At 41.8% G+C, this 27,107-nt stretch overlaps 1 protein-coding gene across 1 annotated transcript in view; it reads left to right on the top strand.

The window, feature by feature from the left end:
* Positions 1–27,107, top strand: part of SLX4IP (SLX4 interacting protein) — a 190,624-nt gene that overhangs the window by 111,586 nt on the left and 51,931 nt on the right. The window contains exons 4-5 of the mRNA XM_032142169.2: positions 9,240–9,329; positions 14,004–14,124. Coding sequence (XP_031998060.1) covers positions 9,240–9,329; positions 14,004–14,124 — 211 coding nt within the window. The remainder of the gene's footprint in view (positions 1–9,239; positions 9,330–14,003; positions 14,125–27,107) is intronic.

The raw sequence follows: 27,107 nt of genomic DNA, 5'->3' as shown, positions 1-27,107 counted from the left end.
CTCTTACTTGATTTTCTCCTCCTTTTAGAAGCTGCTGTCAAAGTCATTTATTCTGCTTTTCCCTCATCTTTCTTTCTCTTTCCTTTGTGTTTTACTCTTTATCTTTGTAGAATCCTTCCCCAACCATAGTAATAAATCTGTTGTGGAAAACAAGTGACTGGGAAGTTACACATCCTTGACCTGTAGTCAGAGGTCCCACAACAGACACTAAACAGGAGACAGGAGCTCCCTCCCCTCCTGAGTCCTTTTCACCTCAGACAAGTCACACCCTCCCAAGCATCCCTTTAACCCAAAAAACTCAAGCTTAAAGAACTAGTCATCCATTTGCAACCAAGGAAGTTCCCTTTAATGGGTCTGGATTCACATTATCAACCAGGGCTTTGTACTTGCATCTTGTTCTGCCTGATTGACTGGAAAGTGGGGAAATAGCCATTCCGATTCATGAGTGACAGTATTCTGTGCATACCTGGGGCAACCTTAGTTGTAAACCATGAGCTTGATTCTGTAGTGTTTTTTTTCCTGTGTTCAGGGTGCAGGTGAGAGGGAGGTAATCCCTCCTAGAGAGAGAATAAGCCAGCCACTTGATTTTCATCACTGATGTATGTTTTCATTTAACAAACACTCCTCATGACCATCTGTGTGCCAGACCCAGTACTAGACATTGACAACCCGAAGGTAACAGAAGGCAGCTCCTCCACAAAGGCCACCTGGTGGACAGCCCATAGTGGATTGACAGAGGACAGTATGAGGTGCTAGTCTCAGTGTAACTCTTTTATAACCTCCACAGGAGGACAGACACTATGTGTGCAGGTAGAATCCAAGTAAATGGTTGCAAACCAAAATGACCAGGAGATGAGATCTTAAAGGGAAGGCACCTTGAAGGCAATTTAGTTCGGTCCACTCATTTTGTACATAGGGAAACTGGCAGTAGAGAAAGGAGGTGGCTCAACCCGTCCTAAACTGGGGCATCATTAGAAGAGATTCTTCGTCTTTGAACTTCCTGTGCTAGGCCATTCTCCCATTAGTCATCAAAGGGCTTTCTCCAGGCCTTCTTTTTTTTTTTTTTTTTTTTTTTTTTCTGAAACAGAGGCTCGCTCTGTCGCCCAGGCTGGAGTGCAGTGGTGCGATCTCGGCTCACTGCAAGCTCCGCCTCCCGGGTTCATGCCATTCTCCTGCCTCAGCCTCCCGAGTAGCTGGGACTACAGGTGCCCGCCACCACGCCCGGCTAATTTTTTGTATTTTTAGTAGAGACGGGGTTTCACCGTGTTAGCCAGGATGGTCTCCATCTCCTGACCTTGTGATCTGCCCGCCTTGGCCTCCCAGAGTGCTGGGATTACAGGTGTGAGCCACCGCGTCCGGCCTCTCCAGGCCTTCTTTGTGTGTTATGATCTCAAATTCAGGCTGTGTCTAATTCTGTTACTGAGATTACGGAGTGTTCCTTGTACCCGACCTGACAAGTATTGCCAGGTTGGCAAGGCACCGCACCAAACAAAACCCAGTCATGATCACCAGCGATCTCCTAAAAGAGAAAGAGTGCTTTTAAATTTCTCAGTGTTTCCAGAACACCAAGGGGTAATAGTTTCTGCCTTCTGAGTTGTCACAAGAATTAAATGCAATAATTAAACTACAGAAAGGGCTTGACACCATGTCTGGCACACAAATGCTCCATGAATCTTAATATTGTTATTGCCAACTTGTTCACCATTAGTACATTTTTGCAATTGGACTAAATATGTAGTATATTCCAACAGAATGACTCTTTATTCTCGCATCTCCTGACCTGTGTGCTAGTTTACTGAGTATGCCATCCAAAAAGTATGCTGGTTCCCTTTCTTAGATGTAAACTACAAGCTTGGATTTCCTGGGCCAGTATTTCACGTGAGTAACAGGCCAAGGGAATTCAATTGACAACACACTTGCATTGACTTTTCTTCAGCTTTTAAGTCTCTGGATAGGGATTCTTAATTTCAGGAGACTTCTCTTCTACCCTCACAGTTCTGCCCCACCTCTCGCAGGGTTTATTGCTGTCATCCTCTGCTACATTCTTTTCTTTCCCCTCTTCACCCTTTTTTCTCCCTAACCACCCCACCCACCTCGTTCTTTCTATGGTGAGGCTTTCACTGCCTCACTGCACTTGTGTTTCAGCATGGGGCCCTACAGTGGCAGCTCGAGTATCTGAGCTCTCCGTACCTGTATTGGAATGGAATCAGACATGGAATCAGGCTGCCTGGGGAAGGGAGCTGCGGGACCCTGTTGAGAATCCCTGGTGCAGTCACCAGGCACTAAGGCATAGGGTGTTTTAGGGCACACTTGGCTGCCATTGCTTACCTAGAGGGAATAGGGGCCAGCTCCTAAATAAAGGGGAGTGGGTTCCAGGCTAGACAGCCTAAACGTGCTCCCACATGAGGCTGGAAGTGTGTCCTGAGTAGCCTTCCACAGGGGTTAAATTTCCGCAGAGTAATGTCTGGCAATGTGGAGTCTCTGAGATCTGGATTTGATTCCTCGGTCTGGCACTCACTGCCTGTGTAATCTTGGACTAGACCTTCCCGAATTCAACTTCCTTATCTACAAAATGCGAATAATCATTGTGCTCCTTCACCAGAGTGGCAAGGATTTAATTGAATGCTATGAGTAAAACTTAGCACAGTGCCTGGATCATAGGTGCTCTGGAAATGGCAATCAATATTTTAAACTGTGATTATTTAAAAGTCACATCACTATAAAATTTTATGCTGTAAGATGTGTGCAGTTTGTGGTAATATGAAAATATTTAATATGTTTTCTATAACTTTTTTGTAAAATTGATACTCCAGGAAGAAAATTTCTATGTTTTCTGAGGAGGCCTTTAGGAGAAACTCTTTCTAGCTGTAGTATCAGAAATGATTGAGTTATCCTCAGCATGGATTCCTTCTCATCTTTTTGACTCTGATTGGCGCTGTATTTTTCACATTTTTACCTAGGAATCTCAGAGCCAGATGTTGCAAAGACTTGGGACTATGGTGGGAATTTCGTGCAGGCCTATCATTGGTTTCATCATACGTTTTTACCCTTGTTTGCCTTTACTTATTCTCCCCATTTTTAATCTTTGCCTCGTCACTTGAAGCTGCCTTATACCCTCAATGCCAGGTGGATGTAAAACGCCAGTGACGATTTGTGTGGCTTCTCAGCGACAGACTCATGTATGTAAGCTGCCTCTGGAAACCCTGTAGGTGTGGTAGAAACTGCCCACATGCCTTGGGCCTCACCCTTGTCCTTCCTCTCCCTCACACCCAGCCACATCCTCTTACTTCTGTCTTCTGAGTGTCCCTCAAATGTGTCCCTTCCCCTTCACCTTGAGATCACCTTGCTTGGTCTCTTATTTGGGTTCCTGCAGTGGCTTTGAACCTGTCTGCCTGGCTCCGGTGATTTCCCCTTGCCCGCCCATGCTCCACGCTCCTACCCAGGAGAGCCCTCCAGCCCACCAGCCTCCTCAGCCTGTCCAGGGCCCCTCTGTGGCCTGAACCTTCCTGCCCTATTGGCCCCATCTGCCAACAATGCCCTGTGTTTCTGCATTGAGACTCTTTTCCGTCTCCAAAGCACATGAGCTAGTCAGGCTCTTTCTATGCATGGAGCGTTGTTCATTTTTCCTTCTGTACTCCTTGCCCTGTTCCTCAGTACTTAACTGCGACACCACCTTCCCTTCCCTCACCTTCCTCAGGCAGAGCTGTCACTCCACTTCCTCTGGTCCTTGAGTATGTGCCGTGGTCACACATGCCACAGTGCCCAGCTGCTGCCCCTCCCTCTCTCAGGGCCTGGCTAGTGCCCCTGTGAAACTCAGCAGGTGTTTCGGATGATCAACGAGTGCATGAGAGAATGTGGTGACCTTTCTACATCTCTTAAGAGTTCTGAGTCTGCTCCAGAGATGGCTTTGTGGGTGAGAAATGTTAATAATTTCACCTTTATTCTTATATGTAATGTAAACACAGAAGACAAGACCTCCCACCTCTGAGGACTTGGAAATAGTGTGAGTTGCACCTCTGGAATTCTTAGGAAAGAGATAGGAAAAATAACCAACACGCTCAGTTGGCAGTGAGTTTCCAATGAAGTAATCCTAAAATTCTTGTATTCCCATTTCACAAAATATGAAAAATGTCTGGTTGTTGTTGGTGATGGCAGAGTTGTCACTACTCCAGAATAGGGAGAGGGGAAGTTGTTCTATGATGTGTCAGTGCACTGGGCTGAATAGGAATGGCTTTGTCGCTGGAAAGGGCTTAGCACTCTCCCTTTGCAGACAAGGCTGTGATTTGCCCAATACTTGGGGCTAACTTGTTCTGTCATTTGTTTTTTTTCATTTGTCTTCCTTTCATTAAATATTAAGCATTCACCGAGGGCTGGTACTGTGTTGATCGCTAGGGATACAAGGTTGGCAGAGGTATAGACCTGTCTCCATGGAGCTTATAGCCTAGGATGGGGGCCCTATATGGACCAGTCACTTAATGTAGAAATAAATAATCACATGAAGAATGGGCTGGTCCAGAGCAGGGAAAGAGAAACTGTTCAGAATAGCTTCACAGAGTTGGCCACACTCCTGCTAGGGTTTGAGGATGCATAGGATCTCAACAAGCATGGAAGCTGCGAGGCAAGTTGTAACGTAAGCCAAGGATGAAAAAGTCAGGTTCTAGCCGGGCATGGTGGCGGGTGCCTGTAGTCCCAGCTACTCGGGAGGCCGAGGCAGGAGAATGGCGTGAACCCGGGAGGTGGAGCTTGCAGTGAGCCGAGATCGCGCCACTGCACTCCAGCGTGGGTGACAGAGCAAGACTCCGTCTCAAAAAAAAAAAAAAAAAAAAAAGGAAAAAGTCAGGTGCAGGAGACAAAGACATGGGCCTCATTAGAGGCTTGTGAGTTGCTGCTCTGAGCTGCAGCAGAAGTGGACTGATCCGATTTGTAGGTTAGAGATTTCCCGGATATGCATTGAGGGTTCATCCAGGACACCGATAGAAGTGACTGTAATCTTCCAAGTGGGAGAAGATATGAGCAGCAGAGCAAGAGGGAAGAGTGTTTGAGAACTCTCTAAAAAATTAAAATGGACAAGATGCATGACTGATTCTGGAGGATTAGGGAAAGGGAGGAGTTGGGGGTGACACCCCCGTTGTTGGCTGAATCCTCTGGGTGGAGGGGATAGAAGCCAGACCAGACCCTGGCTGGGGGAATCGCAGCCCGGTGCATGCAATGTGAAGCTATTCCTAGCAGCCTGATGGTTGCTCAAGAGGTGGCTTGGCCTCTGCAGCGTGACCAGTTGTGGGCTGAGAAAGAAGTGATGGTTACCGTGTTGCTCCTCTCAGAAGAAAGCTGGAGAGTTGATCTTCTGAGACTAGAAATAACCTTCTCCTGCTTAGGAGGAGGAGGAAGGGAGGCTGTGCTGCTGGCAGTGTAAGAAGCTTTCTTTTCTTTTTTTTTTTTTTCACTTCTGTTTTCTCATGAGAGACAAGAAGCAAAGCTTTGAGAGCAGGGAACTTTGGAAAGGCAGAATACCTCTGCCTAGTGTGGGAGGGAGTTCAGAGAGCTCAGAACTGCAGGCTGCAGAGGGAGAGCCCCCTGCGGGGGAGGGGACTGCCTGCCAAACAGTGGAGGCTTCCAGAAACCCCAGGAAAGTCTGATCGTCACAGTAAGATTTGACAATTTATTTTTCTAAAAAGAGACATTCTACTCAATCTGTTTATTTTCAAACTTAGACTAGGTTACTTGTGATCAAAGTCACAAAATGGTGAGAAAAATACCAAATCGGACCTTACTATTAGGTTAATTCTTCAGAAAGCCGCTGTTAACAGTATCAATTCAAGTTGCTTAAGATTCCCCTCCCCCCACCCCTTTTTTTGTTAAAGAATTAGTTTTGCGGTGGTAGGAGGGTTACAAGAAAAAAAAAACAATTAGTTTTGCTAATGAAAAGGTAGCAGTGAACTTGGTTTCGATTAAAAAATCAGGAAAGAGCACCTGTAGGAACCTGCAATAAAATGTGTTGAGACATATTTTACCACTTTGGAAGAGCTTTTATTCCAGAATCCTTGGAACTTCAATGGGCCTGTGATTGAATTCAGAGGCCAGTGAACTTGCATGGGAAAAAGTTATGTCTTTATTGTGATCAAGTTCTAGTAAATTTAGTTTTCCTTTTTATTATGAATGTAGGATTCAAAATAAAAATATGAATAATATTAGCAGTATTTGTCACCATTAGAAATTATAGCTCTTTTCATATTACATTAAGGTTGTTGCAGATAATGAAGATATCATTTACGCTTGTCACTACTTCAGATTTGTAGTAGTACCAGATCCATCACTATGTGACAAGACCCAATGCCTTAATAAACAAGGGCATACATTCCTATGTCTCAAATTTTTCTTTCGTTAAGATAACTGTACTTCATTGTAATTAGTTTTCTTGTTAATCCTATGTGTTGTGTTTCATGCATTTAAAAATATTATTCTGAGCAAGTTTCATCAGCTTCACAGTTGGCTAAATAAGTCCATGGCACAGGAAAGGTTAATATTCCATGGCTAAGATCCTGTAGTTGTGGCATGCGACCTCCACCTGGTGGCAGCATACTCCTTAAAGGTTAAATTCTGTAACCAACAGTTGAGAAGAACTTTAACAGTATACTTGAGTGGTTTTCAAACATTTTTTATTACAACCCACAATAAGAAATAGGCTTTCCATCATAACTGAGTACACACTTACTTACATTTCACAAAACAATTCTTGATCTTACCATATGACACATTGATATTTTGTATTGCATTCTAATATTGTCTTCAGTTCTCTTTCATTAAAATAAAATGCTGGTTGCAACACACTAAACTGTAACACACTAAAGTGCACTCTTTTACATCATAGGAAACCATCTTTCAACATGCTTCACAGTTTATTACCCAGTAAACTTCATTTTGGTCTCCCACACATTTTCAGGGACGTAATACCTACATTTTAAATAACTGCCAACAAGTATGAGTGCATTTTACATAGAGTTTAAAAATTGTTTATTATTGATGTATAATTTAAATATAGTGAAAGGAACTGATTGCAGTGTATACATAACATACCCCATCAAGATACAGAATATTCTTATCACATACAAAGTTCCTTTGTGACAATTCTCACCCAGTTTTTTACTCCCCTGGGAAATTACTGTTTTGATTCCTTTCACACATTGATTTTGCTGTTTTAGAATTATATATAGATGGAACCATACAGTATGTGTTATTTTGTTCTGGCTTCTTTTGCTCAGCCTAATGTTTTTGAGATGAATACATGTTGAGTCTATCTGTAGTGTGGTGAGTAGTGTTCCATTGCATGAATATGGCACAATTTGTTCTCTTGTTGTAGACTTTTGGGTTGTCTTCACTTTGGGTTATTATAAATAAAACTTCCATCAATATTTGTATACAAGTCTTTGTGTGCACATATACTTCATCTCTCTTGGGTAAATACCTGGGGAGGAATCATTGGCTCAGTTGATAAGTAAATGTACGTTTAACTACAGGAAACTGACAAACCCATTTGCCAGAGTGGTTAGACCATCTTACATTTCCACTGGGAAAGTATGAGAGTTTGGGTTGCTCCATATCCTTACCAACACTTCACGTTATGTCAGTCTTTTTAATCGTAGTCATTCTGGTGGGTATTGTAGTTGTATCTCTTGGCGGTTTTAATTTTAATTTGCCTGATGACTAATGATATTGAACACTTTTTTCATTTTCTTATTAGCCATTCATTTATCCTATTTGTGAAGTGTCTGTTCCAAACTCAGGTTTTTTGTTTGTTTGTTTGTTTTAATATCAGTTTGTAGGAGTTCTTTACATATTTTGGGTACCAGTCCTTTTTTCCAGATACATGTATTTTTGAATACATAAATACATTTCTCCCAGTCTGTAACATACCTATTTATTTTATTAATGGTGCTTTTTTGGTTAACAGAAATTTTTAATTTTGAAAATTTAACAATTTTACAACTATTTTTCTCAATATTTGGTGCTTTCTGGATCCTAAGAAATCTTTTCCTATTCCAAAGATCAGGAAGATAGTTTTGGCTTTTTTGCCTAGGTGTGTGATCCATCTCAAATTAAATTTTGTGTATAGCGTGAGGTAGGTGTCAAGTTTCACTTTATATTTACATCTGATGGTCTAACCATTTGTTGAAACTACTTTCCTTTCACTGTTGATATATAGGACAGAATTTTAAAAAAACCAAAACTGTCCAGCCAAGGAAGTGAAAAAACTGAACCTCTGAGTCTCATAAACCAAACCTCTGGGTCTCTCAGACCATCCCCAACCTTGGTGTCCCATTCCTTACCAAATTAGTTTGTTCACAGTTATCTTGTGATTCTCAGAAATTACTTCACTCATATTTGAGGATTTATAAGGCAACAACTTTTCACAGGGTCTCTAACTGTGCTATCCAGTATGGAACCACTAGCTACATGTAGCTATTTAAATTTAATTTAAATTTGATTAAAAATTTAGCTTATCAGTTACAATAGCCACATTTTGAGTGCTCAGCAGCCACATATGGCCACATAATGGCCACATATGGCTATCTTATGGAACAGCATATATATAGAATATTTCCATTTTTTTCTAAAGTGCTGGACAGCGCTAGCCTATAGAATAAGAACAGAGTCAGGCTTTGTACAGTTTTGTAGCATACTTTAGTGAATTTTGTTTTGTTAACTAGCATTCAGTATCTATCTTTATCTTTTTGCTTATTTCTCATTCTTCCATTTTCCTATTTCAATTCCAAAGTGTACCGTCCTAGCCAATCCTTTTGTCCGTCTAAAAATGCAGTATCTTATATCTGTTATTTGCTACTTAGAAGAAAGAATTCCCCTGGCTGTGCATGGAATCATTCTTTTGTGGAGCCTACCTTGTACTGACCTATTTAACTTCTCTTGATGCTTCACGTCTTCCAACTGCTGCCGGGATGCCTGGACATCCCCTTTCAAGGTGCAGCCCAGAGACAGATATTTTGTCTTTCCTGTCTTGATTAAGATTGCATCTCTCCTTAGCATTTCTACTGTAAATGTAAAACCTAGGAAATCTATTAGTAGATTATGACCTGTAACCATGTTCTTTATTAAAAGTTCTGTCTAGTAGTGAACTTTGTTGCCATTTCATCATGAGCAACCACATAGGAATTTGTGAGATTTTCTCTCATTGTTTGCTGGGCATGAGCCGCACAGACACCGACTCTGCCATTAATGTCTTTCAGTGTGGGAATTTTGCTGTCCTCGTGGATCTTCATATCTTGCCACAAGGTTCAAACAAAGATACAAGCTGGTTTTCTGAACAGAAGAAAGAGGTACGACAAAACTTTCTGCTATTTAATTGCAAGTAGCTGCTGCTGCTACAAGAAATATTAACTCTTTCCAGCTTTCATTTCTATTAGTGGGAAAAAAATGTTGAGTATTTAATCCTTGAAAAACAATTGTATTCCCAATGACAGACACATATGCACCCACTTTTTTTTCCTTTAGAAACTGATACATTCATAAACTTCATATGATACTCTATTATTTAAACCAGACATTTTATACCTCTTTGTTTTGGGGGAAGGATTTCTATATATTAAAAAAGAGAAGAAGAAGTTAAAATGACTATTTCAGTAATCAGGGATTTTAACCTGACTGGTTGTGAAGGATGGCCTGAGCACCTGAAGCAGGTGTGGCAGTTAACACAAGGCTGAACCTTCACACCCATCTTAAAGCCTCAGCTTTTATTTTCTATCATCCTTGTATTATCATGAGCCTTTGACAAGTGAGGAAATCCTTGACTGTGTTCCTTCTCACAGTGGTCAGTCGGGAAAGCCAGTAGCCGGGGGCTTAGCAGAGCGTGATGTTGGACCTCACTGAACCTCAGCCTCCTCATCTGAAAGTGAAGGGGTTTGCCTAGATGCCACATTCACTCCTGGTTCTAAGTTTCAACAGTCCCACCCAGGTGCTGCTTCTGGTGGAGGCTTACGAGCTGCATTGAGCTCTCACCATTACTTTGCCTCCTTCTCCAATCCCTGCTCACCAGGGAGCAGGAGTAACCAGCTTGTGGCTTTTACATACCTTTAAAAATATCATTATCCACGGTGTTCATTTATCACAGTTGCTTTTTAGACTGAGAAATAAAAATAAGATTTGTTAAAACATAGTATATGGAGAAGAAACTATTGACAGTGGTGAAAAAAAAAAGCCACCCTTTTCTGTGATAATTGCTTTTAATCAGCTTTTGGAGATCACTAGAAAAAAGATCCCCACCCCCAAAAAAAGATTTTATAGGATAATACATTTTCATTCAAAGGATAATATTATCAAGACTTTGCTGTCATTATTTTGCAAAGAATACCTGGTGATCTAAAGCTGAGAAAAGGAAGGCACAAGGTTCTGTGTGGTGGGATTTATCATTCAGGTAAATAACTGTGGACTCTCCTCTTCAGGACTTCTACATATTTAGCAAGTCAGTCAACATCTCCTGCTGCTACTTAACCTTCGTATAATTCCACTCCTAGCTTACTAACGCATGTTGCTGTGATTCAAAACTGTTCACTCGTTTCCCCAAAGTGACCAATAGTCACCCAAGGGGACCTCACCCCAAAATCTTCTGACTTGACTTAAATTAACAGTGTTATAGAATCCACCATTCCAGGTCCATTGTCCATTCCCTTTCAGCTTTGCCACCTTAGACCTTTATCGGCCTTAGACCTTTCTTGTTAATATTGAGTCAGTTTTGCCCAAGATTCAGTTAATTTGGAATGCTTTAAAATAAAGCCCTGGGTGTGTGAATCACCTCGTAGCCAAAGTGTGAGGCTAGGTTTTTGTTTTTTTAGGAGCCACATGCAGCTGTGTGGATGCTCATAGTACCTACTTGAGGGCAGCAGGGCATGACTTAGCAAAGCTGTGCAGTGCATGACAGGACCTGCAGAGCAGTGCTGCGCTGGCAGCTGCAAGGGACAGGTCTCTCTAGCAAGCTGAGCTTGCCTCTAAAAACCAAATGGTCGGTTTGCTGCTACTTCTTTAATTTGCCCTTTTAAAATGTATATTGGCCAGGTGCAGTGACACACACCTGTAATCCCAGCACTTTGGGAGCCCAAGGCGGGCGGATTGCCTGAGCCTAGGAGTTCAAGACCAGCCTGGGCAACATGGTGAAACCCCATCTCTATAAAAAATATAAAAATTAGCCAGATGTGGTGGCTTGTGTCTGGAGTCCCAGCTACTCTGGAGGCTGAGGTGGGGGCATCACTTGAGCCCAGGAGGTTAAGGCTGCAGTGAGAGCTGTGATCATGCCACTGAACTCCACCATGGGTGGCAGAGTGAGACCCTGTCTCAAAAAAAAAACAAAAACAATTCGCTGATGTTGAAATTCCTCTGGGATCATCTGTGTGTGTGTAAGAAAGGAGAAAAGCTAGTTGAAGAAAGGCTATGACTTTAACTTAGGTTCAATGTCCCCAGGCTTTCATCTTCTTTATCCTTAGATCCTCTCATGATTGGGATTTCATGAGCAACCAATTTGATTCCATCTTAACAGTCATTTTATACAGTGAAAGCCTAAGAATATCCAATTCCTTTTTAGAAAAAAGAACTAATTACATGTATTAACATATGTTTATTTTGAGTGCAGTACGAGTAGTCTTTGTACCCAAACAGTTGAACTGAAACTGTTCCATGTGTCACCTCGAAGAAGCGAGCACAGCCCGTTAGCCTAGAGATGCCATCTGCATCTCTCTCTTGAGCACTGATTTTAACTTGTTCTTCTTGTCTGCCCCTCAAAGGTTGCTGAGAAGTTTTCTATTCTTGCATTGTTGTGGTTCTGAAGAGAAAGCTTCACTAAGTGTGGTGTGGTCGGTTACTGGTGTCTATCACACTGCACTTGGTCTACCTTCCATTCGTCAAACTGACTCACGGAAGGAAAGCCCCACAGCTAGAGGGAGAAAGTTTGTGTGTATGAGCCTTTGCTTTATTTTTGTCATGCTATTTTTAGTTTTAGCCTTATAGGGCGTTTATGGCCAAATTTTAGCAATCCTTGTTTCCATGTATGTCTTTCACATATTTTCTAGCCCAGTCATAGTTGAACTCTGCATGTGAAGCAAAATTCTTTAATTGTTTAAAAAAAAAAAACCTATGAGGCGGCAAGGCTGCCTTTTTGTTGTGTGAACAATGCCGAAACACTCAACTGTAAAGGGATATCTCTGTATTCCATGAGGCACTGCATCTTTAGGCTGCAACATGAAAAGCAGGAGAGAGGAAACCAGTGTTTGTATTTTATCTAGAAACTCACACTCATGAGTTAAATCAAGGGTTTTCTATATTGTTTGAGGGGTACAAGTGTTTGTAATAAAGGAAAAGTTTTACTATCATTGCTCTTTAGAACAGCTAAACATTTTGTTATTTTAATTTGTGAAGATTCTAAGAGATCAACCTGAGATGACATTGCAAGAAACCAGCAAAACAGGTTTGAGGTGACCTGGGCGACTCTGAGTTTGCTGCAGTCTTTGGGAATTAAACAGGAATCATCAGTCCTTATACATCAGTTCTTAATCTAAATTAAAAAATTTAGATTCGTGTGTGATTTTACTCTCTTTTTCTACATTAGGTTACAATTTCCTGTTAGTGCAGGAAACAACTGCAAAGAGTATCTTCCCATTGTGTGTTTGGGCTTAAATTTTTGTTTACCTTTATTATAAATAACACCAAAACAATAAAACAATTGACCTATCCAGAAACTTACTAGTGATAAGGAATACTGAAATTGAATTAAAACCATGTGTTTCTGTCGCCTAATAAATGTTAATCTACTTTAGAGAAATTACATTATTTTCACTGTTAATACATGAGTGTAGTACGTTTTTACAAAAACAAAGAGGCATGTACAGTATCATCAACAAGAGCGTAGAAGAAAATAGGATTAGTGATTTCCAGTTCTCTGCTTAACTCACTGCTCAACAGTTTCCTTCTTGAGTAGATTTGTAAACCCAAGACCAGAAACTAATGAATGATGGTGTTTAGATTTTAAAAAATTTTTAGACCAAGTTTGCAAAATGGGATAGTTTATATAAAAATTACTGTTTCTGACTCCTTTTGAACAAAGCTCTAGCAACACTGTGCCTATAAACATGAAACAGTCCCCTGAAACCATGGGGGGGCTGCTTGCTGTTGACTGGGCTGTGGTGTGGGTTCCCCATGCCGTTGCACCAGCAGTGAATGAATATGCCCTTACTCCTGGCCCCGTCCCTGTCTACAGTCCCCTGGCTGGCCACACTGGGTGTTTCCCTGGGGCCCTTGATGCCAGCCAGTGTTGGCTCTTCTTGACTTATTTCTTCTATTTGTCACAGTACGACTGATTGATACTTATATGAAAGCATTCTTGGCTGGGCGCGGTGGCTCACACTTGTAATCCCAGCACTTTGGGAGGCCGAGGCGGGCGGATCACGAGGTCAGGAGATCGAGACCACGGTGAAACCCCGTCTCTACTAAAAATACAAAAAATTAGCCGGGCGTGGTGGCAAGTGCCTGTAGTCCCAGCTACTCGGAGAGGCTGAGGCAGGAGAATGGCGTGAACCCGGGAGGCGGAGTTTGCAGTGAGCCGAGATTGCACCACTGCACTCCAGCCTGGGCGACAGAGCGAGACTCCGTCTCAAAAAAAAAAAAAAAAAAAAAAAGAAAGCATTCTTTACCACACTTACTACCTCCTCGCCCTGATGTTTACATTGAAATGTTTTTATCTTTCTTTTAGAAATATGAAACTGAGGCAGAAAGAAATGAAATGACTTTCCCAGATCCCACAGTGAGCCAACATCATGGTTTCGAGCAAACTTCAGTAGCAAATTTAAATTTGCGGTGTTATTCATGAGCACACATGATATTCCTTTCAACATTCATAGCTAAATTAAAAAGCAAAATGAAATGAAATGTTCATTGTTGACTTAATATATATCATGTTAACTTTTTTGCATTAAATTCGAAGGTTATATCTAATTTTTTATTTGCTTTAGGAAGTCTGTTTACTGTTAAAAGAAACCATTGATTCAAGAGTTCAGGAGTACTTGGAAGTTCGCAAACAGCACAGGCCATCAAATGCAGAATTCACAAGATCCAATCCCTTGTCCTTAAAAGGTAGGCACAGAGCACTTTGATTTTGGACAAAAAATAAATAGAATTTCTGCTCTGTAGAGATGGCAATTATGTTTGACTCTAACTGTCATGTTAGTATAGTGATACATTTTTAAAATATGTCCTAATGAAGATACTTTGTTTGGGTAAAGAAAATTAACCAAAGAGCCCTCAGGACTTTTAATGGTAGGCAAAATGTATAAAAATAGCAAATAAAACATTCCTAAGAAAACTGTAAATTCTTTAAAGGATTGTTTTTTATTTTTAAGGTTTTTTTTATTTTTAGTAGACATGTAATAATTGTACATATTTATAGGATACAGAGTGATATTTTGATACATGTATACAGCGTGTAATTTTCAAATTAGAGTAATTAGCATATCTATCACCTGAACATTTATCATTTCTTTGTGTTGTGAGCATTTAAAATCCTCACTTCTGTTTTTTTTCAAAAATATACAATAAATTAATGTTAACCATATTTACCCTATAGTGCTATAGAACACTAGAACTTACTCTAGTGGGAATCTTATAACCATTAGCTAACCTCTTCCTATCCTTCCCTTCTCCATCCTTCCTAGTATTCTAATACTTACAACTCTCTCTAATTGTATGAGCTCAACTTTAGCTTCTACATATGAGTGAGAACATGTGATATTTTATTTTCTTATTTTCTGATTTCATCATCAAGTTTTAATATGTCTGTATATCTCTATTTTTCTTTTTCTTTTTTTTTTTGGTTACAGTAGTAAGTTCTTAAGTGGTGATTTGTGAGATTTTGGTGCACCCATCACCCAAGCAGTATACACTAAACCTGATTTGTAGTCTTTTATCCCTCACTCCCTTCCCCCCCTTTCTCTCTGAGTCCCCAAAGTCTATTGTGCCATTCTTATGCTTTTGCATCCTCATAGTTTAGCTCCCACTTACGAGTTTGGCTTTCCATTCCTGAGTTACTTCACTTAGAATAATAGTCTCAAGTCCCATCCAGGTTGCTGAGAATGCCATTAATTCATTCCTTTTTATGGCTGAGTAGTATTCCATCGTGTATGTGTGCCGGACTTACTTCACTTAATTTCCTTTGGGCTCATCCATGTTGCTATTGAAACAGGAAAAGATACCTTATCCCCGAAACAGGGCATGGGATGGGGATGTGTCATCGGTGCCCTGCGGCTCAACCCTTAGGGGAACATACAGATGAGCAGTTCATAGGAAGCGTGGGCTCCAACCCTGCAGCAGCGTCTAGGGTTGAGTGTTTACAGCTCTGCAAGCCCCAGTGGGCGTGTGTTACAATGTGCTTTTTCAGTTTAGCCGTCTGCAGGCAGGTTGTGTTAATCGACTCAATTAGGCCCTCTGCCTTATCTGAAGGACAGAGGGCTTTCTGTATCCCGGGTTCTTGCCTTGGTGTACCGGAAATATTGGATCACACGTGGGCTTGGAGAATGGGTGCAAGGTTTTACTGAGTGGAGGTGGCTCTCCGCGAGGTGGATGGAGAGGCCAGAAGGGGGATCTAGTGGGAAGATGATCTTCCTCTGGAGTTGGGCCGCCCAGCTGCCGGACTCTCCAACTGCCCCCGGCAGAATTTCACGTTATCCCGCTGTCGCTGGCCTTCCGGAATCTACTGGTGCCCGTCAGAACAACTTCTTCCGTTCCTCTGCCCCTCTTGATGTCCAGCCGCCTGCCTGTGTGTGTGCCCGCTAGGGTCTCAGGGGGTTTTATAGGCACAAGATGGGGAGCGTGGCAGGCCAGGGTGGTCTTGGAAAATGCAACATTTGGGCGTGAAAACAGGAATGCCTGTCCTCACCTAGGTCTGTGAGCACAGGCCCAAGGGTGGAGCCCTCACCAGGGACCCTGCCCTTCTCTACCCAGCACTTCCTTGCCCCCCTCCCATATCACTGTGAATGAGATTTTATTTTATTTTATTTTATTTTATTTTTGTATATATTGCTGAATAGTATTCCATTGTGTATACATACAGCACATTTTCTTTATCCATTCATCTGGTGATGAACATTTAGATTGATTCCGTTATCTTAGCTATTGTGAGAAGCACTGCAATAAGCAAAGGGGTACAGATCTCTTCAGTATACTGATTTTCTTCTTTTGTTAAAATACCTAGTAGGGAGATTGGTGGGTCATACGGTAATTCTATTTGTAGGTTTTTGAGGAACCTCCAAATTGTTCTCCATAATGGTTGTACTAATTTAAATTCCCATGAACCATGTATATGAGTTCCTTTTTCTTCACATCCTTGCCAGCACTTGTTAGTTTTTGTCTTTTTGATAATAGCCATCCTAACTGCAGTGAGATATCTCATTGTGGTTTTGATTTGCATTTCCCTGATGATTAATAATGTTAAGCAATGTTTCATATACTTGTTGGCCATGTGTTTGTCTTGCTTTGAGAAATATTCAAATCCTTTGCACATTTTAAAATCAGATTCGCTTATTTGCTATTGAGTTATTTGAGTTCTTTGTATATTATGGACATTAGTCCCTTGTCAGATTAATAGTTTGCAAATACTGTCTCCCATTCTACAGGCTGTCTCTTCACTCTGTTGATTGTTTCCTTTGCTGTATAGAAGATTTTTAGTTTGTTATAGTCCCATTTTTCTTTTTTTGTTTTTATTGCTTGTGCATTTGAAGTCTTACTCATAAAATCCTTGCCTAGACCAATGTCTTGAAGAGTTTCCCCTGGGTTTTCTTCCAGCAGTTTTTTAGTTTTGGGTCTTACATTCAAGTCTTTAATTCATTTTGAGTTGATTTTTGTATCCAGTGAAAGATAGGGGCCCAGTTTCATTCTTCTGCATATGGATATGCAGTTTTCCCAGCAGCATTTGTTAAAGAAAGTGTCCTTTCCCCTAATATGGTTCTTGGCACCTTTGTTAAAAATCAGTTGGCTCTAATAAGTGAACTTATTTCTGGATTCTCTATTCTGTTCCATTGGTCTATGTGTCTGTTTTTATAACCATACCATGCTGTTGTGGTTACTATAGCTTTGTAGTATATTTTGAAATCAGGTAGTATGATGCTTCCAGCTTTGTTCTTTTGCTCACAGTTGCTTTGGCTATTTGGGTCTTTTGTGGTTCCATACAAATTTTAGTGTTATTTTTTCTATTTCTGTGAAGAATGTCATTGGTATTTTGGTAGGGATTGGTTAATAAATGCTTAGACTCTTACTAAACTGTCAGTTTCTAAAAGGTATGAGCATTGTGGACCCAGCTCAACCACAGGATTGATTTTCACAGATGACAGAGGTTCATTTTGTTCTAGGCTGTGTAGATCTAGACACCTGCAGGGACAAGAGGGACACGCCATGGTATACCACCGTCTTATATTGTTTATTAACAGCATCACTAAAAACAGAAATTGATTCATGTTTTTACTTTGTCATCAGTGCCAAAAACATCTCTCTATACGTTTATCTAACTGCCGGTTTTCAGCGGATCCTACAGTCTTTTAAGCCTGTTTCAAAACCAAGTTCAAAACCACTAACCAAAAAGCCATGCCTATTTCCTCCTCAGTCTTCAGTTCTATGTCTCATGTTCCCTGAAAATAGAGTTGTTGTTTCTGTGTAGGTAGTTTGGATGAATGTGGATTGTTTATGCTTTTGTGTAAATTGGATATCTTCTCTCATTTGCATGAGTTCCTTACCTTTTTTTCCATTTCCAGATCCATATAATGGAATATGCCTCAACATGGGTATATATACTTAATATATAACCCTGGATAAGCTGAAGTCTCTAGGCTGGTGACTTTGCTCATTGCTATAATAATATTAATATTTTTTATGCTTTGAGATTTCTTTATAAACAATTTGCATAAATGACTTGGAGGCTGTTTTTCCAATTATATGATATAAAGGAGTATAAAAATTACAAACTTGGTCAAAGAACAGCATAGTACAGACATTGCCAATAGCCTCATTGTTTTTAAGAGTTACTGAAAATTTATTTCAGTAGATTCAGTAAAAATTAGTGATATAAGACTTTTTAAAGACTTGACTGTCAATTCCCATCAATTCTACCTCACTAATATTTTTTCCTCTTAACCTTGCCAGTATTGGGTATTACCAATGTTTTTAATTTTTGCCAGACTGACAGGCCAAAAATCAAAAAAGGAGATATTGTGCTTTTCGATTTTTATTTAACTGTGTGTTTTTATGTGTTTACTGACAGAACTGCATATTTATAGTTTAGGTTTGTGGTTTTTGCCTTTTCTCTCTTAATTTTTTTTTTTCCTTTTGTCACTCCCTTGGTCAAGGCCCGTCTTGATCAGCTCTTAAATTAATGCCACAGCCTGTGATTTTCCTCTTAATTCATCCACACCTCTGCTGCCAGAGTGGCCTTTTGAAGGCAAAAATGTGATAGCTCCCAGCTTAAAACCCTTTGTGGTCAGGAACCTTAGTTGCCTGACATTCTTTATTTTACTTTTTCTCTGCTTGAGACTAGCCAGAGTGGGTCTGGCTCTTAAGCAGAGAAGAAGTTGATTAAAGATATTAGATAGCTCACAGGATATCGAGGAGTGCCAGAGAGCCCTGTTGTGAAGCTACACAAAACAGCCTCAGCCATGATTTGGGGGCAGCTTTGAGACATGCTCCCTGTGATGCTTAGGACCACGTATCGAAAGCTTTGCTGAGCATCATCCTCTGCCCCATCCTGCAGAGACTGACTGCCCAGCCTGTGGCCACAGCCTTATGCTGTTTTTTCCCTTTTGAGTCCATCACAAGGCAAAACTAGATTTCATGGCTGTCTCCTAGTTACAAGTGAGTCAGGAGAGGCAAAATGTTTGGCTTTTACCTTGGGAAAGTGACATTTATAAAATGTGGAAAGTCATCAAAACATAGGATGATGGTCAACAATTTTGAGTGGGTGGACACAATTTACAAATATCCACTTACAATTTTCCTCTTGGCTTCCTTCTTCCATGAGCTTCTAATCAGTAACAACAAGCTATTGCCTAACAGCCTGACGTTCCCAACTACAAAGGAAATGTGCTCACCAAATACCCTCCAAAAGAGATGCCCCATAGTCTCAAGTCCCAGCTCCAAGTCCAGGATTCCTAAGTGATGTTTACTCCCCTTCTAGTTCATTCCCAGCCCATATTTGTTAACTTTTCAACTAAATAATGAAGTGAACTACTGCCAACAAACCTTAAATAAAATAGTAGGGAAACAGCCAAAAAAGTAACTGATGTATAAATAAATACATGATGCAGCAAAGAAGACAATGAGGTAGGTAGATGCTACCATTCTAATTTCTGTAACCGTGAAATAAGTAGTTGATGTTTGTATCTTCCCTCGTCTATTTATTTTGTATTCCCTGTGTTCTTCGCCTGTAACTCATCTGATTAGCATTCTTTACCTTCATACCCCCAGGATTTGAGCTGCCAGTGGTCCTGCCTTGATAAGATCACCATTGTTTTCGTTAACTTTTATTTTTTTTATTTTTTTTTCCCATAATTTTTTTTTTATTATACTTTAGGGTTTTAGGGTACATGTACACAATGTGCAGGTTTGTTACATATGTATCCATGTGCCATGTTGATTTCCTGCACCCATTAACTCATCATTTAGCATTAGGTGTATCTCCTAATGCTGTCCCTCCCCCCTCCCCCAACCCCACAACAGTTTTCGTTAACTTTTAGCACCGGGTATGTTTCACCAGGTAGAACTGATTACATTTTTTTTTTTTGTCTATATACCTCTCTCCCCCAATTCATCTCATCATGAGCCAGCATTTCAACTCCCCTTTGGCCTGTCTGTATAGTGCCATAAAGAGCCTGAAACAGTCACATGGTACTTTGAACTTTCAGCCCAATTCATTGTTATCATCTGTGTTATAATCATCCTTTGAGTACTAAGGAAGCAGAGTCGTGGGGATGGAAAGTAAACCTTTGCTGAGGTGGTCACCTCCCTTTTCCAGTCCTTCGTTCCAGGAACCATGTATCTGGCCAAGGTGGCACATATTGTTCTCCTGGTCGGAGCCTGTATTGCATCCCTTAGGACCTTACTGCAGTTCTACAAGGTCCTGCCTCATAATTTGCATCACAACTGAATTTTCAATAGACCTTTCCACCTTTGAGTAAGGCCAGCTGCAGTTGAGCTGTGCTTGATTGTTTGTAAGACCATTGAATTTTACAAGCCCACTGTCTTATTTTGTTTCCTGTAAAATGAGCTGCTTTGTCAGAATCGCAGTGGTGGTGATGGCAAATGAGGCCTTCCTGAAGTCTGTGGATGATGTGGCTGGCAGAAACATGGCAGGCATACAGGGCACATCCGAATCCAGAAGAAGCTCCATTTTAGTGCAGATAAGGCATTGGCTCCTCTGAGATGAAAGATGTCAAATGTCATCTACCCACCATCACTGGCCTATCTCCCTATGAAATGAGAGTTGGTGGGAAGGCTCAGATTAATTGCTGTTGCTGGCAAATTGTTCATTTGGCAGAGCTCAGTCTTGGTTAGGTTAAGTCTGTGTTGAGCCCTAGCAGAACATTCATCCATGCCTCCATGGCCACATTGCTTATGAGCCCTTTGAGCAGGTACTTTGGCAGCTAGGGAAAGAGGCCAGCCAGTATCCATGGAGTAGGTCACCTTGTCTAACTCATTATAAGAACCTCTCCTGAATGGGGCTTGCTGTGGTGTGAAGTATCCCCCAAAATTCACACATTGGAAATGGTCCCCAATGCAATAGTGTTGGAAGGTAGGGAAAGTATTTGCATTATGAAGGCAGAGCCTTCATAAATAGTTTAATGTTGTTTTAAAAGGGCTTGATGGAGGGAGTTTGTCCCTTTTTGCCCTTCCTCCTTCTGCTGTGTGAGGATACAGCATTCCTTCCCTCTGGAGGACTCAGTGTTCAAGGCACCATCTTGGAAACAGAGATCAGACTCTCACCAGACCTGCTGGTGCCTTGATCTTGGACTTCCCATCCTCCACAACTGTGAGAATGTAAATTTCTATTCTTTATTCTAGTTTGTGGTATTTTGTTTTAGCAACACAATAGACTAAGACAGGGCTCTTTGGAGAACTTTCACAAAATATATAAATACTCTCACACTTTATATAACTTTTCCCCAAATGTTTATGTCACCACTTCTTGATGACCCTCTTCAAATTATTAACCACTGCCAGTGAGTCAGTATATATTTGTTTCTCAGGCCATCTCTCCTTATAGGCCACATAGACCCAAAATACACCACTCAACGGTCTGCTCACTGGACAGATTTTTCTTTTCCACCCTGAGTGAGGTTATATCATCACATTCATTCACTTCTGGCTAGTACCATCCCATTGGGCAGTGCCACTGATTAGGCACAAATTTTTATCTATTCATAACTGGTGAGTGAAGCTGTTGCCTTTTCAGGTCTCTCATATTGGTCAGAGAAACACACAGACATACTCATTTATGTTTGTGCTTATTTCTTATTAGTAAGGGGTACAAGGTATAAAAAACTTGACTTTCCTTTTAGATGAACTTTTTCCTGTGCACCAGGCCATTGTACATTCAGAAACTGTATTTTGAAAGGCTTTATCTATCACCATCTGACATGCCTGTGTCTTAGCATGACAGCTAGAATACACGCCACCTTGTGCTGTGTAAGTCCTATCATAATGCCTTTGGTGTAGCAGACCAGAACAATGTCCTGCAAGATAGTGAGATAATGAAGGTCCCTGTAGAGTCAGTAGTGTCACTGAAGCAGAATGTCAACAGAGCAATGAGCCAAAACAGTGAAGCTGCGTGACTTTCTCTGCCAGTAGAGACCTGCTTCTGTGTTTGCTGTTCACTGAGATAGAAAAAAACAGATTTTGCCACCTCTGTAGTACTGATGCTAGGTGCTATAGTGCTCCAGCTGAGAGATCGCCTCTGGAAGAATCCCTGGCTAAATAAACTTATATTAACCTTCCATCATTCTGTAAGACTCATCTGTGTTCTGCTTTACCAAAGAGGAAAGTGAGATGAGACTATATGAAAGATGCTCATGGATGTTTCAGGTTTCTCGTGGCGGCAGATGTCTTTGATCTCCTAGGGATTAATACTGATTTTAGTTTACAATTTTGATGGGATAGGAGAAGTTCCAGAAACTTTCACCTAGCCCATAATTACCATAATAGTTCTCACTCACTGAAACATGAATTCCAAATGTGGATTCTGTCAGTTGCAGAATAAACCTATCCCAAGGATACACTCAGCAACTGGGAAGACAACTGCAGATTTTTACAGACATGCTGTGCCCTTCGTGAGATGAATTTAAGCCACATTTCTATATGTCGTGGTCTGGTGGATCACAGCAGTAATCAGGAACCCAAGAATTATCTCAGAGCCAATGCCTAATCCTCCTCAAAAGTTCGGATATTTCTCTTTTTCCCTTGTGCAAATACCCTAGTAATGTCTGTTGATCCCATGTGGAAGATTTAAAGGATGCACTTGTAACGTTATTGAAGGGTCCTTACTTGAGGACTGCCTGGCTCTCCTTTCGAGGAGAAAATAAGTCCATGTACTGACCCAAATCTGGAGACTGGCCAGGTGGCTATGGCTCTCCTTTAAGGTGGCTCAGGTCAGGTCCCTGTACACCAGATCTAGATTTTTTTTTTTTTTTGAGACTGAGTTTCACTCTTGTTGCCCAGGCTGGAGTGCAATGGCGCGATCTCAGCTCACTGCAACCTCTGCCTCCCAGGTTCAAGCGATTCTCCTGCCTCAGCCTCCCAAGTAGCCAGGATTACAGGTGCGTGCCACCACACCCAGCTAATTTTTATATTTTTAGTAGAGATGGGGTTTCACCATGTTGGCCAGGCTGGTGATCCACCCCCCTCGGCCTCCCAAAGTGCCGGGATTACAGGCATGAGCCACTGCGCCCGGCCCAGATCTAGATTTCTTTTTCCTGTTATACAGTGTATTGGTTTGCTAGGGCTGCCATAACATACCACAGGCCGAGTGGCTTAACTAACAGAAATTTATTTGTTCTCAAAGTCTAAAGACTAGAAGTGTAAGATCAAGGTTAGTTTCTTCTGAGGCCTCTCTCCTTTGCTCGTTGATGGCTGTCTCCTCCCTTGTCTTTACGTGAGTTTTCCTCTATAAATGCCTACGTCTCTTCTTATCTACAAGTCTAAGATTAAAGTATTGGCAAGTTAGCCTCTTCTGAGGCCTCTCTCCTTGGCTTGTCGATGGCCGTCTTCTCCCTTTGCCTTCACATAATTTTCCGCTATAAATGTCTTTGTCTCTTCTTATGAGGATGCCAGTTACATTGGATTAGGCCCCACCCTGATGACCTCATTTTAATTTAATTACCTCTTTAAAGACATAATCTCCAAATATAGTCACATCCTGAGGTACTGGGAGTTAGGACTTCAACATAGGAATTTGCGGGGAGAGGTGCACAGCTTACCCCATAACATACAGTTTAGGTAGAGTCTAAGTATGTTCTCCATCTTATTTGGAGGTATGGACATAATCAATTAACCGGTAAGCCAGAGACACCTCTGGGGTGCACCACTCTGAAAGGGTTTCGATCAAGGTCACCACTGGATCATGGTCCTCCAGTAGACCAAGGGACTTGTCCAGCCATGTGCTTAAATTGACTACAAATTTCTACTCCTCCAGTTACCAATTGCCCCACCTTTACTCTTGAGCTTTGGTACTGTGCAGACATCATATCTGTCCTGGCTGTTAACTCTCTCAGCAGCTAGCTCTTACTCCCTGGGGGACATCCCTCACCCAAGGTGGCTGTCCACTCAGCAGTGGCCTTGGTAGCATGTCTTTCTCATGTTGAGCCACATACCATTTTGCAGATCATTCTGGGGAATGCAGGGGGATCACCTGGCACAGGCTGGTATTGTCACACAGATCGGCATGCAGACAGATCATGTACTCTGGGCATCATGTACCAAGGTGTGCTCCTATGTATCACACACATGCACTTTTTTTTTTTTTTTTTTTGAGGCAGAGTCTTGCTTCATTGTCCAGGCTGGAGTGCAGTGGTACGATCTCAGCTCGTTGTAACTTCCGCCTCCCAGGTTCAAGCAATTCTCCTGCCTCAGCCTCCCAAGTAGCTGGGATTACAGGCGCCTGCCACCACGCCGAGCTAATTTTTGTATTTTTAGTAGAGACAGGTTTTCACCATGTTGGTCAGGCTGGTCTGGAACTCCTGACCTCAAGTGACCCACCCACTTTGGCCTTTCAAAGGGCTGGGATTACAGGCATGAGCTACCACGCCCAGCCCCATGCACACTTTTTTTTTTTGAGACAGAGTCTTGATCTGTTGCCCAGGCCAGAGTGCAGTGGAATGATCGTGGCTCACGGCAGCCTCAACCACCTGGGTTCAAGTGATTCTCCCACCTCAGCCTCCCAAATAGCTGGGACCACAGGTGCATATCACCATACCTGGCTATTTTTTAAAAAAATTTTGTAGAGATGGGGTCTCACTATGTTGCCCAGGCTGGTCTAGAACTCCTGGGCTTAAGTGATCCTCCTGCCTCAGCCTCCCAAAGTGCTGGGATTACAGGCGTGAGCCTCCATGCCTGGCCTGCATCACCCTTTTTTATTGGGCAAGCATAAAAGTAACCTTGTGGAGTTGGGGGTGGCAAACATTTGAGTCCCAGGTTCAGGCATGGAGCAGTCTGGCTGCTTAGGAGTATGCTGGACAAGCCAGCTGCCCAGGACCTGGAGGCTTTTGCAGTCTTCCAGCTAGACCTGCAGTCGGCTGAGTTCAGGAGGATCCTCTCTCCCCAGGGACTAGGAGTCATTATTCCCAAATGGTCTTGGCTAGCAAACCCAGAGAGTGCCCATGGTCATTGATCAGCTTGTCACTCTCCCCTAACTCCATCCCCAGAGTGTGGTGCTATCTCACCCTGGGCTTCTGCACACACTGCTTCTGCTCCCCTGTGTGTGCCCTCCTCATCCTCCAGCCTGTGCTCAGGTATCACTTCCTCCAAGGAGGCTTATCAGATTCTGTGTAGCTTCTCTCTCAAGAGCACTTCCCTTCCTCTCTCCCTGCTCACCTTCTGGTGTAGCAGCACTCATTGTTCCAGTTGCTTCCCTGCCTCACAGATAGACTTCAGTTTCATTGAGGACAGGAGTCTTGTCCTGTTCAGCACCCACTGCAGAGCCTGTCAGAGCACAAGTGTTGGGAGAAATAGAATGAATTGTTACTACTCCCAGGTCCCATTTTCTTTGCCAAGACTTTACAGCATGTTTCCATTGCAGCATCTCTTGCCCCTTGCACAAAACGCAGAGATGAAAGTGGCCTGTGAATTACAAATTATTGAATAGCTTTTCTCATCCGGTTTTCAGAAAGTCAAAACCACAACTTACCCCAGTGTAAGATTAGGCTGCAACATCTTCTGACTCCAGGGACAGGAAATACCTTCCCTTCAGCCCCACCCCACCCCAGGTCTTCGTTAGTATTACTACCCTGCCCAGGTACCTCTTACCGAACGTCCACGCCTCGGATGCTGGCTCTGGGTTAGATCTTCCACCTACCCATGGCAGATCCCTGAGACAGTCCTTTCTAGCCAGCCTTCTTAGCCCTTGTTTTAACCATTCTGAAGCATTAGAACCCTTTCTCTACAGATGAGAGCCAGATTTGTAGTTCAAGTAACTTGCCCAAAGATCAGATAGTAACTAGGAAGTGTCAGAGGCCAAATGAAAACTCCACTGTCTGATACCGGGTTGGTCCTCATTGCTTTGGTATCCCTATTAAGGAGAGTATTGTATGTTTATGTGGGTTTTTTTAAATACAATTTTCCTCTAATCATAAAACACATCTGTCTTTAAATTAACTAGGAGCAGTATTCTGCTTGAATTACCATGTGGGTATCTTGGTTTAAAGTTTATATTCTCTATTCTCTGATCATGAGATGGAAAGGGAGAAATAGACCCCCAAACAGAGCTCATCTTCCAGCTGTAAGCACTTGCCTCAATGCATTTTGTCTAAATAGGGTTCAGGACATTTTTCTGTTTGTGGAACAGTAACAGTAATTTTTTTTTTACTGCCTATTATTCTATTCTGTATAACCTTTTCTTGTAGTTAACATCTAAGAAACCCAGTCCTTTGGAAAATGCCATAAAATAAATTAAATTTTCTTGGGTACTGTGGTTTCTGTCTGCAGTGGCCTGCTTTTTGGCACTTCTTCTAAGCTGAATGGTCCTCTAAAATCTTAGCTTACATCTGCAGCCAAAGTACCTAGCCCTCTGCTCACCCTTCTGTGGCATCCGGGGTGTCTTTGGTGAACATTCAAGGCCGAATTACCAAGATGTTCTCTCTCTTCATCAACACTCACCTCCCAAGCAGCATTCTGTGGTGGGGCACATTACCACCATGTTGGGGAATCAGTGTGTGTTCACACGACAAGAGGCGAAAAAGAAAAAGACAAGAATTGCCAAAACAAGCAAGTTTTTCCTATTCTTTCCTCTGTCTGAGAAATGTTCCTCAACTTTCCCCAACACCCGATGCATGATACCTGCCAAAAAAAGCTTTCTCCTTGCTCTTCAGACACAGGCTCATTGTGAACCATTCTCCCCGGCGTCCCCGCGAGTGCAAATTTGTGTATGTGGTGTTTTGTTTTGTATTTATTTTCCCAGCCCTTTGAAAACAGGGCCTTTTCCTATTTAAAATAAATTTCAGAAGTGAAATACTTTTTCCCTTTTGAGAGCCCAGCCCTTCCTCCATACAAACCTTCATGCATTTTCAGAGGACAATGAAAACTTGCTCTAAAACACTATCCATAGACTTCCCTTCAGTCTGTGTTTTTCTCACGCATTAACAACAAAATAACAAGTACTGTACATCCAACCACTGTGATCCCTGAATAAACATAGGCCCTTGACAAGTAATTCTATTTTTAAGAGTCATTTTTTATGTGAGTCAGTTATTACAATGGGCAGTTAGAATGTGCTCCTATTGTGCACACCCATGCACAATAGGAATGGAACCGTACCGCAGTCACAGAGCAAGCTAGGTAGTTCTCTGACTTCCACAGCAGACATGGAGGAGGAC

The sequence above is a fragment of the Hylobates moloch genome, unplaced genomic scaffold, assembly GCF_009828535.3.
Source record: "Hylobates moloch isolate HMO894 unplaced genomic scaffold, HMol_V3 SCAFFOLD_21, whole genome shotgun sequence".
Classification (NCBI taxonomy): domain Eukaryota; kingdom Metazoa; phylum Chordata; class Mammalia; order Primates; family Hylobatidae; genus Hylobates; species Hylobates moloch.
This window is presented reverse-complemented; position numbering and strand designations above follow the sequence as displayed.